Source organism: Lineus longissimus, chromosome 7 (genome assembly GCF_910592395.1).
Source record: "Lineus longissimus chromosome 7, tnLinLong1.2, whole genome shotgun sequence".
Lineage (NCBI taxonomy): Eukaryota > Metazoa > Nemertea > Pilidiophora > Heteronemertea > Lineidae > Lineus > Lineus longissimus.
In genome coordinates this window covers 19,138,418-19,152,341 of record NC_088314.1, presented here as the reverse complement: position 1 = coordinate 19,152,341, position 13,924 = coordinate 19,138,418, and the positions used below count along the sequence as shown (strand labels likewise).

The window sequence follows — 13,924 nt, the reverse complement described above, 5'->3', positions numbered from 1 at the left end:
TTATTGAATAAAAAAGTACGTTAAAATGAACAGAAATGTTTTTACAATTAGTTTCAGTAACTTCAACCCCAATCTACAAGGGGTAACAACCTACAAATTCAACAGCCAAAACCAATTAGGCCTTTAAATTTACAGCCAATAGGAAGAAAGCAATTACAATTTCGACCAATCAGTCATCGCTACCTTTGACCCATTTCTTGCGAAAAATGGCGTCGGTTGTGGTAAGTTGTTTACAAGTCAAAAATTTTCGAAAAACACCCAAGTTTTCCAAGTTCCGAATTTGAAAAATCTTCCAAATTAAGCACAGTTATGGAAAATGTTCTTGTGCACCAGAAGGTAGTATCTGATTCATGTATGCAAGCACGATTTTGAAGTTTTCATTCAAGAAAAAATGGTTTACTATTGCTACGAGATCCACTACGATTTGTTTTGATGGCGGCCACTCATTCAAGTTCTGCAAGCTGGGTCATGTTTGTGATCTGATCAATAACCCTACGTGGTTTAGGAATGCTTATTGAATAGGCCTTTGACCTTTTCGTGGGCATAAGTATTGTACTGTTAGCTTCGATCGCATTTTCATTGAAGCATTAGCTGGTTGAAGTCTCCACAAGTTCAGTTCAGTTGAGCTGATGAATGAAGCCAGTGCTGAGTGCAGTGCATCAGTCTCAGTGGGGAAAGTGATTATTTGTTACAATCAGTCAAATCACACAGTAGTAAAATTCTGGTCATTTTCTCGAATTGACTGGTGATGAACGTGTTGTCGAGAGCCGCTGAAGAAGCCATAGGCATGTTGGAAAAGGATTATTATTCAAAATCAAAGGTTTGTTGCAGAGCTTTAGCAGGTGTGGGTGTGGGATACCGATAAAATCCCCAATTTTAATTGAGGGAGCAACGGAGCAGTTGTGTGCATATATTTTGTTAATGATGCCATTCGATAATGTCAGAGACAGTCATGTATGATGTATTGCCACTTCATCCCATAATCATTGACTTCTCCTTGGAAATAACTTCACAACCTAAATCATGATGAATGGCGATACCCTCTGTATTTCACTTCGGGAGGACCAATTTTTGTTCGAGCGTAAGTGACATCATAAAACTACGACACTTAAAGACTTGGCCCGGAAAGGGTGACGGAACGCTTTAGACAATGGGAGACTGCTAAAATGTGGAATCGGGAATGATTGCAACCTCACTTTGCCAGTTGGCAGATTCCACAATTTAGCAGTCTCCCATTGTCTAAAGCGTACCGTCGCCACTTATCGGCCAACTCTGTAAGTGTCGTATAGGTGCCAACATCAGTCTGTGACATCATCAATAATATCTTCGGAATTGACATTCAGAAATGAGGAGAAATTTGGCTCTGAGAGTCCGAGGGACTGGACAAGTCTCTTTGAAGTGAGAATCCCTGCTCTGGGCCTCTATTCTAGTATCCATGTACCTCCCAACAATAAATCTCCCATTGTCTTAATTGTTTTTCAGTTGTTATTAGGTCATGCATTTATCTAGACCTTGAACCGAGGTGATCAGCCCATCGTAATGTTTGTTGCTGGAAATTCAAATTGTGTCTGGAAAACAGCTCCAGGCCTACATATAATTACATGTAGGCCTTGGCCTTCGAGTCATGCCTGAGACTGTTGTTGTCAGATGATTTCTCATTATCACCCCCGGGCATGGGCCTATTTTAATCTGAAGTTCCAAATTCTTAGAATATATATGTCAGCGCCCAAACAAACTTGGTCAAAAATGTCTATGCCACTTCTTAGACGTCGATACGCAATGGTTAAAAGATATGTCGGTTTATCTTTTCAACGTGAAGACAAATTGGTGTTCTTTTAGGTGTCAGGATATACGTGCAAACATTTATTTTTCAACCAAATATATTTCTGACACCAGTTTTATGATTTGGCTGATTCTTCTTTCAAAGGATCAACCCCAAAAACGGCCTCATGTGAAGACGGAACGAATGCAAGAATTCCTCAAAACTCAAGCAGAGAATGGCAGCCCGGTCCGACTATTGAAATGTCCAGAGGAAGGATGCAACAAGGTGCTGACCAGCTCCCCCGGTCTACGCTATCACCTCAAGTCACATTATCAAGACAGGCCTTACTCGTGTCATAAATGCCACAAGACATTCAAGAGGTAAGAACCTGGGGGAAAAAGGACTGATTGATTATAAAGTGCAGGACTTGAGCTGAATTTCTCAATTGTGAATAAAAATCTTGGGAATCCTGTGTTACCTGCAGTCTTTATAGGAATAAAATTTTCTTTTCAGTGCAAATGGCCTCAAGTACCACTTAGAGAAGACAAAATGTGACGGGTCGTCCTTCGGCAGTCCAGTCCGATCTTACCCTGACAGCAGCACGTCCAGTCCCCAGCGAAACCAGATCCACGTCCAACCCACCTCCCATAACCCAGCAGCCTCAGTATTCTCCGGGACGAACACCTCTAAAGGTTTCATCAAAGTCATTCCGCTGAATAAATCTCAAAATTTACACGGGAGTCCTCAGAAGAGTCCGACAAGTACAACAATGTATTTGAAGTATCGTTCGTCTTTGCCAACATCCGTCAGCCAGTTGCGACAGAGAATCATCGCTCAGGGAGGAGGGGGCCCAATGGGTGCTAGACGCTGCCTGACACCGACGTTGGAATGTTTCGAAGGTGCTGAAAGTTTTCCATCAGGTATGTTGTCCAATGAGAAATGTGTTCTCAGGGTTCCACTGTTGCGGGGTGTCAATAATGGAGCTGGGAGGTTCCAGCTGTTCTTCCAGGTATTCTTGTCTTAGTTTAACCATTCTCCAAGCATGTCTAAGGTTATTCTTATTCTCTCTGCCAACACAGATTTCCATTTCGTTGTGTTGTCACAGGCGCGTGATGATATCAAACTCAACTCATCAATCTGTGATTGATCAGGCCCAATGAAACCTACCAAAACCTTGGGTTGAAGAGTGAACTGTGTTATTACGTGTACAAGGGTTGGTGGGGTCTGCAATTGGGTGGGGCGCTGATTGATCTGTGATTCTGGTATCTGGTACAAATGGCAGCCTGTATTGGCAGGCAGTCACAGAACAACATCATCCATAAATCTATTTCTTGAACTGCGCAGGAGTCTAGGCATGTTTAGATCAGATTTTCAATGAGTCTTTGAAGACGTTCAAGCTTACATTTGTATTCAGTCCCGGAGCATTGATGTGCCACATTTCCTTCCCTGATGTGTTACTACTCTTGTTAAATACTACCAGAGCATGACATCTATTCATAGCATACAAGTGGCTTTATAGGCCTTTTTACATGTAGGTCAGCCCGGTGATTGATTACACTTTGAGGTACTTGACATTGGTCTACTGTGGCTGGTCAATTAGGATCGGTCTCAACACAGGGTCCATACACTCCCTTGAATTACTGGAATATCTTGGATTTTGCTGTCTAATTACTAAAACACACATTAGTTTCTTGAATTTCTGGAAAGACAGGACGATTTTGACTACACATCTAGAGGCACAGACGGTGAGCTTCATACAAGAGCTGACACCTGTGTGACCTCATTACACTTGTCCTGTGGTGGGAACACTGACTGATATTCAATATGCCAACGACGAATGGCCCCCAAATCTCGTCCCCAGGTGACCTTCCGATGTTAGAATTGTCATAATTTTCCTTTGCAGATGATGAAGACAATATGGCCGTACCTCTGAGGCAGCATGGTTCTGCCCCTCCACCAGTCAGCTCTTCCTACGAGTACAGAAAGCCGTTTTTAAGTCATTCCATTCACAACATCCTTAGTTCATCGGGCGACCGAGGGCCGAGCGATCTCAACACAGGCAGCCGAACCGATCAGTGTTCGTCGACGCTCAGTAGTCCAGATACTCAATCACAGCACTATAGGTATAGCTGTGTACAGAATAGTCAGAACAGGTAGGTAATCATCAAAGTTGAATGAGACTTCACTTTTAATGCAAAAAACCATAAGAGTCATGGCAGAAAAGTTGCATTTACTAAAAAAAACTAAAATTATTTCATGTTATTGGCCTTGGCACCTGAACTCGATCAGTTATCTGATTGTTTTGGGAAGTAATTCGATCCAATTTTTTACACCAGCGATACAGAGCCTGTCTCACCCTTTGCCAACAGGGACGCGGGGTTGAATCGACTGACTGAACTTGCCATCATTGCCACGGGACCGCAGAGTCCGCTCATCAGGAGAACACCACCACCAACCAGGCTGAGACCAGAGGAACTCAGGTAAAAATAACAACGTTATCAATATTCTCACTGCTCATTCTAGTTTGTTGTGGTACGATTACGATATTGTCCACATGTGGTCAGTGGACCCATAGCGTTGTAAAATCTGAGGTCCGCCCGAGTGTAAGAGCAGCATAGTAAAACCCAATGTTCAAAATCAACTACTTCTCTGGTCACTACTGATTGTGAGTTAGATCCCGAGTGTTATGATGTGGTAGAGATGTCAAATCTCCCTGTCTTTATACCCTCTTGTTTAAGCTAACGTTTTGAACAATCCAGCCCTGGGTTTTCATTCTAGCAGCTTGTCAACTCTGACTGTGCACTATGTAAGATTGCACATTGGTGTGTCCAAGGCGATGTATAACAAAGTGTAACAAAATAAATTCACTACTCACCAATCATGTTTTATATTGCAGAGCTCCCGAGAATGCAGAAACTGAATCCACACCATACTCTCTTGCCTCACCTGTCAAAACTTCCACTGCCACTACACCTAAACATGAAAGTGTATCCTCCGACGAGTCGGACTATGATGATGGGTTTGAAACTCCCCCTGGATCCCCATATTACGACGATATGAAGTAAGTTTGGCCAGCTAGAAATCTCTCATTCCATAAGTTCAAAATGAATGGTCTAACAAAATACTGAGGGCATTATCAGCAAGCGGTCGGTAGCCTAGTCACCTTGCCCTTAAAACTTCAACTGGAGTCAGTATTATCAGTCAAAAGATGTCCCAATCATTGCAAGATACTGTCCACTCAGGTGGGTTCTTCAGCTTACCCTTGCATAGACATTTTGTGGCAAAGAATGCAAGATCTAACAAAACTTTTATTCGGTTTTAGATTTGATTTTGAGAGTGATCAACGAGTGACATCTTCCTCACCATTTCCTGCCGATCCTAAAGAGTGTAAAGCTTCAAGTGAAACTTGGTCGCATTCCTGGCCGACTGCCGTATGGCAGTGTTTTATCAAAGGTAAATTATGGACGATTATATTTGGAACTGAAAGCATTTGCTTTATGCCAAGTATGGATGATTACCCGTATAGGTTCGATGACTTGGTAAAAATTGTATGCACCTTTTGTGTGGAGGTCTGTCAGTTTGCCTGTAGTACTTTAACAAAGAAAAGATGCTTTGATTACATGTATTTCTAACTTTGTCTGTAATCTGAAGGGATGTTGCCATGAGCTTGTGGCTCATAACAATTCAAAATATCATTAAGTATTTGCTTCATTTTGCAGGCAGCAGGGTACGTTTTATGTCGGGGAGTAAAATGGATTGGCAGTTAGCGGAAGACTTGGCGAGCAGGGACCAACTTACTCAACAGGCTTGTCAGAGTCACAAGCAGTGGGAGAAAAAATGGTAGGTTCTTGAAATGCACGAATATGCCTTGAAGAGCCACTGAGAAAGATTGGTTGTTTAGTTTTAGAAAGTAGATTGCTTTGTCCTTGGAATGAGACGTAAAACCAAGGCTTCTCGTCCTCCCTTTCTTGGCCATGTCAGGCCAAGCAAAAGACCACACCAAGTGAGAAACAAGTAGCTTGCGATGGACTTGACCTCTGACCAAAGATGCAGTGGTTTGAAATTTGGTGTTTAGTGAGCAGAATAGAGAGATCTACTTGAAACATGTATCCTGTAAAGTCCATAAATGTAAGATCTATATTTTGACTTATCTAATTCTAAAAAATTGACTATGTCCTTTTCAGCTATGCACCAAATGGTTTACGCCTGCTGCATGTTGAACAGTGTCGATGTTTGGAGTCTCAGGAGATGGTGCTACGCCTTCGGTTCTCGCCTGATAAAATCGACCAGCCAGAGATTCTTGTCCAGTGTCCATTAGATCATCCTTTCTTTGTGAAAGATAAGGGTAAGTGTCATGTATTAGGAATGAGGGATTTCTAATCACTTCAACTTGATGTAGTAACCTGAGATATGGTATTGGGCTTTGAGATCTGGAGGACCATGGACAAGACCCTGCTGACCTAGCTCACGTTCTCAAGGAACAACTTTTTGTGCAGGTTTAAGCTCGGTTTCCTCTGCTGCGAGAACTGCTCAGAGAACATGGGAACATTTGTGATGTTCACAGGCATTTGACACTGGGACCAGCGCTTATAATCACAGCTACGAGTGACAAGAAGATGTCTTGTTTGTAGAATAACCAGATATCGCTGTGTTAGCTATTGATTGCAGGTCGCTGTGATCTAAATCATTAGTTTGCGGGACTTTATGCTGATTTTCTATTCCAGGTTGGTCATCATTCCATCCTAGTCTGACTGCTGAACATTACGGCATTCCGTGTTGCGAGTTAGAGGATCATGATGTCTGTCTTCCACCGACCCATCCTGACGCGACGTTCAATCTGGACGTGTTCGAAAGTTTCAAAAGGTGGGTTTAGAGATTTCTTTGTCCTCTTTGCATCTATACCGGGGATGCCAGAGTGAAAGTAGGAGCTCTGGTACCCACTATTTTCATTTGGTGCCAAAGTAGGAGCAAACTTGAATCTTTTGGTTTTATGGTGTTACTTAGAATTAAAACTTGTGTTTGCATTTCTAGTCATTGAATAGTTATGTGTATTTGTTCTGTTTTCAGTTTTGATTTTACACCTATGGACTCATCGGCTGTGTTCACATTGAGCAATATGGCAAAGGTGGGTGGATGATTTTTGATTTCTCAGGAAATAACTGAAGTCCATTCAAAAGGAGATACAAGTAATACGATTGACAATTTTATTCTTCAATCATGATATAGACCTACATGTATTATCTGTAACTCTCCAAAAAAAACTAGTTTTAGTGGAACAAAATTGTCTGATTTCAGCAAAAGCGAGATTTGGAGGTGACAAGTCCAAAAGCGTCTCCCACAAGGTGTCCACGCGCCAAGAGTGATAGCGGGAAAGCAAAACGACCAATGAACGCCTTCATGTTGTTCGCCAAGAAGTTCAGATTGGAATATACTCAGATGTTTCCAGGAAAGGATAACAGGTAAACAGACAGGTTGATGAATGAAAGTTTTGGTCCAGATGCTGGGTATCACTTGTAAATATTTCTGACTCTGATTCTGGTTGTCTTCTTCAGCATTTGTTTTTCACTTGGAGGAGTTTTTCTCCACATAGTTTTTTCCCTAAGGCGGATGAGTGTTTTTGCATGCCCTGCAGTTACGCACCATTTAAGATTGTTGGCCTATTGACCCTGGCTTTGACCTGAGGCCAAGGAAGAGTTCAATGCGAGCTTCTGTCGACTTGGCTGGAGCTGCCTGCTTGCCCTGGCACAGAGACCAGGTACGAGGAATCTCGGTTTCACGTCTCATTTGAAGGAAGGAAGTAGTAAAGAATTTGCTCAGGATTGCTTATTAGAACTTTACAGTGCAGGAAATCAAACCCACAACCCTTCAAACATAATGTGTCCTTGACCTTTACGCTGGACCACGCCACTTCTAGATGGAGTCACAAATATTATTGGCATCGGTCGTAAAATTATTTTCTAATTTTTTAGGGCAATCAGCGTGCTCTTGGGCGACAAGTGGAAGAAGATGAGGACCGACGAACGAAAGGTATTTTCTCAGGAAGCCAAACATTTGGCAGAGCAGCACCGGAAATTGAACCCTGATTGCTGGAAGAGGAAGCGATCCATGTCTGGGGTAAGTTGAGGATTAGGCCTTCCTGCCGTTTGCACACTTTTACATGTAATGACAGGATTAATTAGGGAATTCATACAACTGGATGTGCTGGTTGTTTCACCAGTTATTGCCCGATAGGAGATAAATTGTATTCCAACACATAAGGTGAGTCGCCATGGTTTGGGGAAATGAGAGCTGCACCCTGACGGCCTACGATAAGACGGCCAATACCAACAGTCCTACTCCTTGCAACACAACTCTAATGGTTGATAATTTTTATTCATTTCAGAGCACAGAATGAACAGTGCTGTCATCTATTGTCGAGTGATCACAATCAAGTTTACTGCCAGAGCATCAAGACAAGCAGGTCTTCTTTATCAGATGAGTATTATAACTGCCTGTGTCTTTGGGTTGACCCCAGACAGTTAGCCTGCCATTGCCACATGCTGCGTCTGTGCTGCTCATGAAGCAGAGCAGTGTTTTGCATCTGTGCCAACCAGGCAGCGGGGAGTTTTTGCACCTGTGCTGCCCAGGAGTGGGGAGTTTTTGCATCTGTGCTGCCCAGGAGTGGGAAGTTGTTGCATCTGTGCTGCCCAGGAGTGGGGAGTTGTTGCACCTGTGCTGCCCAGGAGTGGGAAGTTGTGCACCTGTGCTGCCCAGGAGTGGGAGTTTTTGCATCTGTGCTGCCCAGGAGTGGGAAGTTGTTGCATCTGTGCTGCCCAGGAGTGGGGAGTTTTTGCACATGCAGCCGATGTTTTGCATTTGCACTGAGACTGCACATGCATCAGTTTTTGAGTGCGTTGTGCACATGCAGTATATGAGATGATGTCAAAAGTTGATTCTTTCCACATTGCTGTGTTGGTTCCTGGTAAGAGAGGACTCTGATTGTGTTTACATTGTTAATGGCTTTGGATGTTGATATCGTAAAGTTTATTAGATTGCATGAATGTGTTATTCAAGTTTTGAACATTGGTAGAAGTGATACCAGACTAATGCAAGTATCAATTCGTTTCTTGTACCCCCCCTCCTCAAGGGTAGTTAAGCTATCACCACTAATCTTTGCCGATGCTTGAGTAGTATTTATTTTTCCTTTAGTGAAAATTTGGCGAAGCTGGAAAGAATAAGGATGCTAATGTGTCGATGTCTTGTCGAACATACAGCCTTACCCAGTAAAATTAGTTCGGTTACTTTATATGACGGTGATAACTGATATATTGTTGATGGTGATGTCTTGACGAAAGAAAAAGTAGCATTGGTGAAAAAAGGGTGATGCTTGAGCCTTAAGATGTCGTTATAGGGTGATAAGGTGTCGTACCCTTGAGGAGGGGGAGTACAAGACACGAATCGATACTTGCATAAAGGCAAGGCACATTTACTGACGTTGTAAACTGGTAGAAATGAAGGTTTCATTTGTATGAAATGATGTTGAGCCTGCTTTGAAAGTGCGTGTTTACATTATGCATAGAATTTTAAGAGATTACATGGTAAAGCTACATAATAATGTACATAGAGTGTTGAATTTGAAAATGGTTTGATGATGAAAGGTAACCAAGAACTGCATCATTGGTCTTTTGATCCAACCAAAGAAAGTATTGTGTCTGTCAGATACCATGCTGGCCTCGACTGATGATTGTAGACTTGGGTACATTTCATAAAGGGTTCATGCTACAGATTAGAGTTTGAGGGTGTGGATAAGTAATTAAATTATAAGTTGATTTGTTCATGGATGTAATGCACTATAAATTGTACGAGGATTGAAGATTTTGGTTACAAAATGAAGAAAAGTGAAATGTACTAGGATAACTTAATTTTAGTGAAATGTAGACTGTTGGGTGGTGGAGGACTCCCTTCAATTGGATGTGAACAGCATTTTGTACCCAAACTTTTTAATGGTTGTGTTTTTATCTATAATATATTTGTAAATGCTAATGATATTAGATGTTAATGGTATGAAGTTATGGAGTATAAATTATTGAGTGTCTGATGAGAAACTTGATGTTCAAGTTGAAAGTGTTTTGAATGTGCTGGGCAGATGATTGTAATGTCAAGAGACGTTATAACTACATGTATATTATTGCCATTTGCATCTTGACATTAATCTCAATGTAGATTTGACGATAATACGCACAAAGTCCTGACAGACGTGGCAATAATATGTCTCCTGATGTTAGAGTTGAAATTAAGAAACTAATCACCTATAGTGTGTCTTTTTGCTGTATTCTTATTGGGGCAAGTACTGGTATAATTTACAGTGGTTCCTCTGATGCATTTGAAATTGATGACAATAAGTTGTTACAAAGTTGACGATGTTGTTGATATTATGCAGGGAGTATTGTAAAAGTTTTAAAGCAGACGACGATTCCGGTGAAATGAGATTTGTGGTGATGTTTGATCAAAGTTGTTCCATTTTTACTGCCTGTTTTAAAAGAGTGACATGTCTCATTGTTTATATATGTAGTTATTATAGGTAATTCAAATTAACTCACTAATTTGATATCTTCCAATTGATAGCTCTGAACTGTGTGGTAAGAAAGTTCAACCACTGCAAAATTGTTCAATTGCAGAGTAGTTGTGTCTTGTAATCGCTTTGATCAAGCCTCACATTCACAATGCCGTCATTAGAATAGAACTTAATGTCATTATAATCTGTGGACTTTTTATATGCAATGTACAAGGTCTATGCACCTAATGAAGGCAGCAGCCAATTTACATGTGTTTACATTTATACGATGTTTATTGTACAGAGAATATCTCTATCGTTCACAGTAGGATAGAATTGTTTTCAGTGTAGATTTTCAAAGTCTACTGAAGAGGCGGCATCATTTTTGAACACTTTTGAATGTTTTATTCATGAGGCATCCATCGGCATTCTTGAAATCATGTTTTGTACTAAGCATCATCTATCTATATATTCTTTTCAAAAATAGGTATATATTATTGAAATAATAGGCTTATAGCACTTCTTAATTTACTGCAAATGAAGAAAGTCTCTCCCTTGTATGATATTTCCCCAGGTTACGTTATCATGGTTATGCATTTTTGTGAGCGCCGAACAAAATTGAAATCACAACTTTGAATTGGCTTTTAGCAAGTAGGTATAGGAATCAATATCATTCGTTAAATATTTCCGAACGACTTATAATCTCTTTCTCAACATGTAGCCCATAGATACATGCTTGGTAACACAGTTCCCAAATCACAAACTTCATAGATTTCACAACTTCATTTCTGGAGGACTTTATATATTGTACACATGTAGGTGGTTTAAAATCACAACTAGAAATACATGTACTAGAGATTTTTTATCAGATAGTTTTGATTACCATAGCAACCAACCAAAACAATAATTGTGCAATTTTCTCATCATACCAAACAGGTGAATATGTAAAGTATTTTGATTTTATAGTTTATCTTGTTAGATTATAACCTTTCTGGATGATTATTAATGTATAATTTGTGTCTGTGTGTGTGTGTATTCTTGTTTTTATCTTATCATATTTACTAACTTCTGTCATGCATGATTCATCATATCCATTCACTTTTTGGGAGTAGCAGGTATAACAAATGGGTTGGCATGAAGGATTGACCATAGGCCCCACCATGTTGGCTAGTGAAATCCTAAAACAAACAGAACTCCTTCAAAACAAAGAACTTGAAATCCTAAAACAAACAGAACTCCTTCAAAACAAAGAACTTGAAATCCTAAAACAAACAGAACTCCTTCAAAACATAGGGAAAGCCAATTTCAAGGGTGGGAGTCTGTCCTGGGCTTCAAATGGGCATTCACTTCATCCTGAATGAGTTAGTATTTCAAGTTCTAGCCAAAATGGCGGTGCCTGTGGTCAACCCTTACATGTTTCAAGGTTAATGTACACAGTTCCTTTTCAGGATATCACTGTTCCACAAGCACTTGCATGAAGTTAGTTTCCCAAGCGAATCTTTTGGTCTCTTTCGAAAAGTTGTTGCTTGACAGCTGACAGGTTAATTAGTGGTGTCAGAACCTTTCTGTAGTGTTGTGTAAATTGTTAGCATCAAAAGACTTTGTTGAAGTATTTTAAAATTTGCAGGTCAGTTTAAGTTTTCTGTTTTCTTTATTCTATCGATTCAAAATTATCTTAGAGTATTATATTTTTGGAGTGTGAGGTCAAGAAACGTTCGTCTACTAGGTTTGTCCTAATGTACTGCTTCATGTTGACTATCAGAATGTGGTCATAGAAGTTGGGCCACTGGATGTGCATGGACTTTTGCTCCTTTTCTGGCAAACATACCTTGCATTACACAAAAACGAACCTGGAGGCGTTTGTAACTTTTCTTTGCACTCGTTCACTAATATGCATGTTTTGGTAAAAAAGCACTCAAGTACTAAAGTAATTCATGATCACAAGTTGCTGTTTATATCACGTTCCGCAAGGCAGAAACAAAAGTACCAAATTATGTTTCTGCATTACATAAGGCACAATGGTAATCTTAATTCGGTGACACCTGCCGGAACTGAGCCTAGTTACCCTGGGTATGTGACTACAGCAGAATTTGCCCTACAGTAGAATCCGGCCTTATAACCATGCATGCTTTTGGCATAGGCTACTTGTAGTGTGCACACACTGATGCTATGGGGCCAATTGTGACCTTTGAAAAAGACATTCGAAGGTAACAAATTAGTTCCGCCCAACACCAGCTTGTGATCAGATTCACCCGTTCATCTGTACATAATATATTCTATGTAATATCTGGACTGCTGTTTCTTTGTATAAGATTGCATATTTTATTTACGCACAGAGTATTTTAGCATTTGAATTAAGTATATGCAATACATGTATGTATTATTTTGAAAATTCTCCTATTAGAGATTTTGACCTGCTGAGTTAGTCTTTCCCAATGATATAGAGTTTCAGTTTTGAAGAACACAAGTTATCCTCGATATTTGGAGTAAAATCTGTAAAACGATTACTAGTCCTGGGATGGGCTTCTTTCTCTTGATGAGTGGATCTGCAGATAAGGTTATGCCCCTGAATAAAGTTGAATTGGCTTTCCCTAGACTTGCCAAACATGGTATGCACCCCTATATAACAAATCTATTACTTGGACTATAAACATTGAAGTAAGTTACCCGAGTGAAGACAACCCAAAGACTTTATTGTCTATTGTCATCTCCACTCATCACTGTCATTTAATCATGTCACCTTCAAGGTATCAGTCATGTCATGTTGGCATTTGGTTCATTAGAATAAACATCCTACGTAGGAATTTCATTCATAATCATCAGACATCAGAAACCTGATGTAAAATTGTGAATTTTTACTATCAACCCCCATCATGTAGTACTAGAAATTCATTGTTCAATCTTTTTGCATGTAATTTTACAAATCGTCAGGGATTTGTTGGTGGAGTTGTCTATTTTGAATGATTTCATATTTATACGGGAAATTTCCAGCGAAAGCAATAAAAGCTTATTGATGATATATATATATATATATATATATAATCTTTTGTTTCATTGTGTAAATGGTGTGGACCAAGGACATCACCATTAAAGGAAGGACTGACTGCAAACCGAGGACGTCCTCAGTTTAAAAGTCTCGTCCTAATTAGTGGATCTGTGAATCATCTTCAAACAACGACAGAGGAAGGACCCTGTACTTGGATATGTACATAACTGAGGCATTACAGGCGTACATGTATGTGTATCAAATCAAAATGAGTGTTTATAGTGCCAGTACTCACTAAAGTGATCAGTGACACTTTGCAAAGAGATAGATTTTTAAGTGATCCACGAAGACGGGGGCTGGTCAGTGTTGTAAGCTGATTGGCAGTCGGTTCCACAGCTTGGGAGTGACGCATGAAAAGGCTCTGTCTCCAAAGGTCACCAACCTAGCCCTTGGCTGGTCAAAAAGCAAACCATATGAAGATCTTAAAGTGTAGTTGGGTTGCTTAACCAGTGTATGACTTGCAATCTGAATATCACAGGTTTGAAACCGAACATGCCATTGTGCTAAACATCATCAGAAAGCTCTTGAGGACATTGTCACAACATGTCTCTTCTTCTTCGTACAGTCAATCCTGCTGTTGGAT

At 40.3% G+C, this 13,924-nt stretch overlaps 1 protein-coding gene across 2 annotated transcripts; it reads left to right on the top strand.

Annotated features, from left to right (window-relative positions):
• Positions 1 to 205: 205 nt before the first annotated feature.
• LOC135490803 (HMG box-containing protein 1-like) lies at positions 206 to 11,978 on the top strand. Of its 2 annotated transcripts, none has more exons than XM_064776320.1 (14): positions 206 to 221; positions 1,928 to 2,142; positions 2,276 to 2,682; positions 3,666 to 3,915; positions 4,099 to 4,242; positions 4,659 to 4,823; positions 5,085 to 5,215; positions 5,482 to 5,602; positions 5,947 to 6,107; positions 6,487 to 6,625; positions 6,830 to 6,887; positions 7,058 to 7,221; positions 7,732 to 7,876; positions 8,145 to 11,978. In XM_064776320.1, exons 1-14 carry the CDS (start codon positions 207 to 209, stop codon positions 8,154 to 8,156), a joined length of 2,127 nt encoding a protein of 708 aa, XP_064632390.1. In that variant the 5' UTR covers position 206; the 3' UTR covers positions 8,157 to 11,978. The 2 variants fall into 2 exon arrangements, with proteins under 2 accessions (XP_064632390.1, XP_064632389.1); XM_064776319.1 differs by lacking the exon at positions 206 to 221 and adding an exon at positions 639 to 820.
• The last annotated feature ends 1,946 nt before the right edge of the window (positions 11,979 to 13,924 follow it).

Coding starts and splice junctions, on each gene's coding strand:
- LOC135490803 (XM_064776319.1), top strand. CDS start 749: ATGAACGTGTTGTCGAGAGCCGCTGAAGAAGCCATAGGCATGTTGGAA. Junction 821..1,927: donor ATTATTATTCAAAATCAAAG/GTTTGTTGCAGA, acceptor CTTCTTTCAAAG/GATCAACCCCAAAAACGGCC. Junction 5,603..5,946: donor AAGCAGTGGGAGAAAAAATG/GTAGGTTCTTGA, acceptor TGTCCTTTTCAG/CTATGCACCAAATGGTTTAC.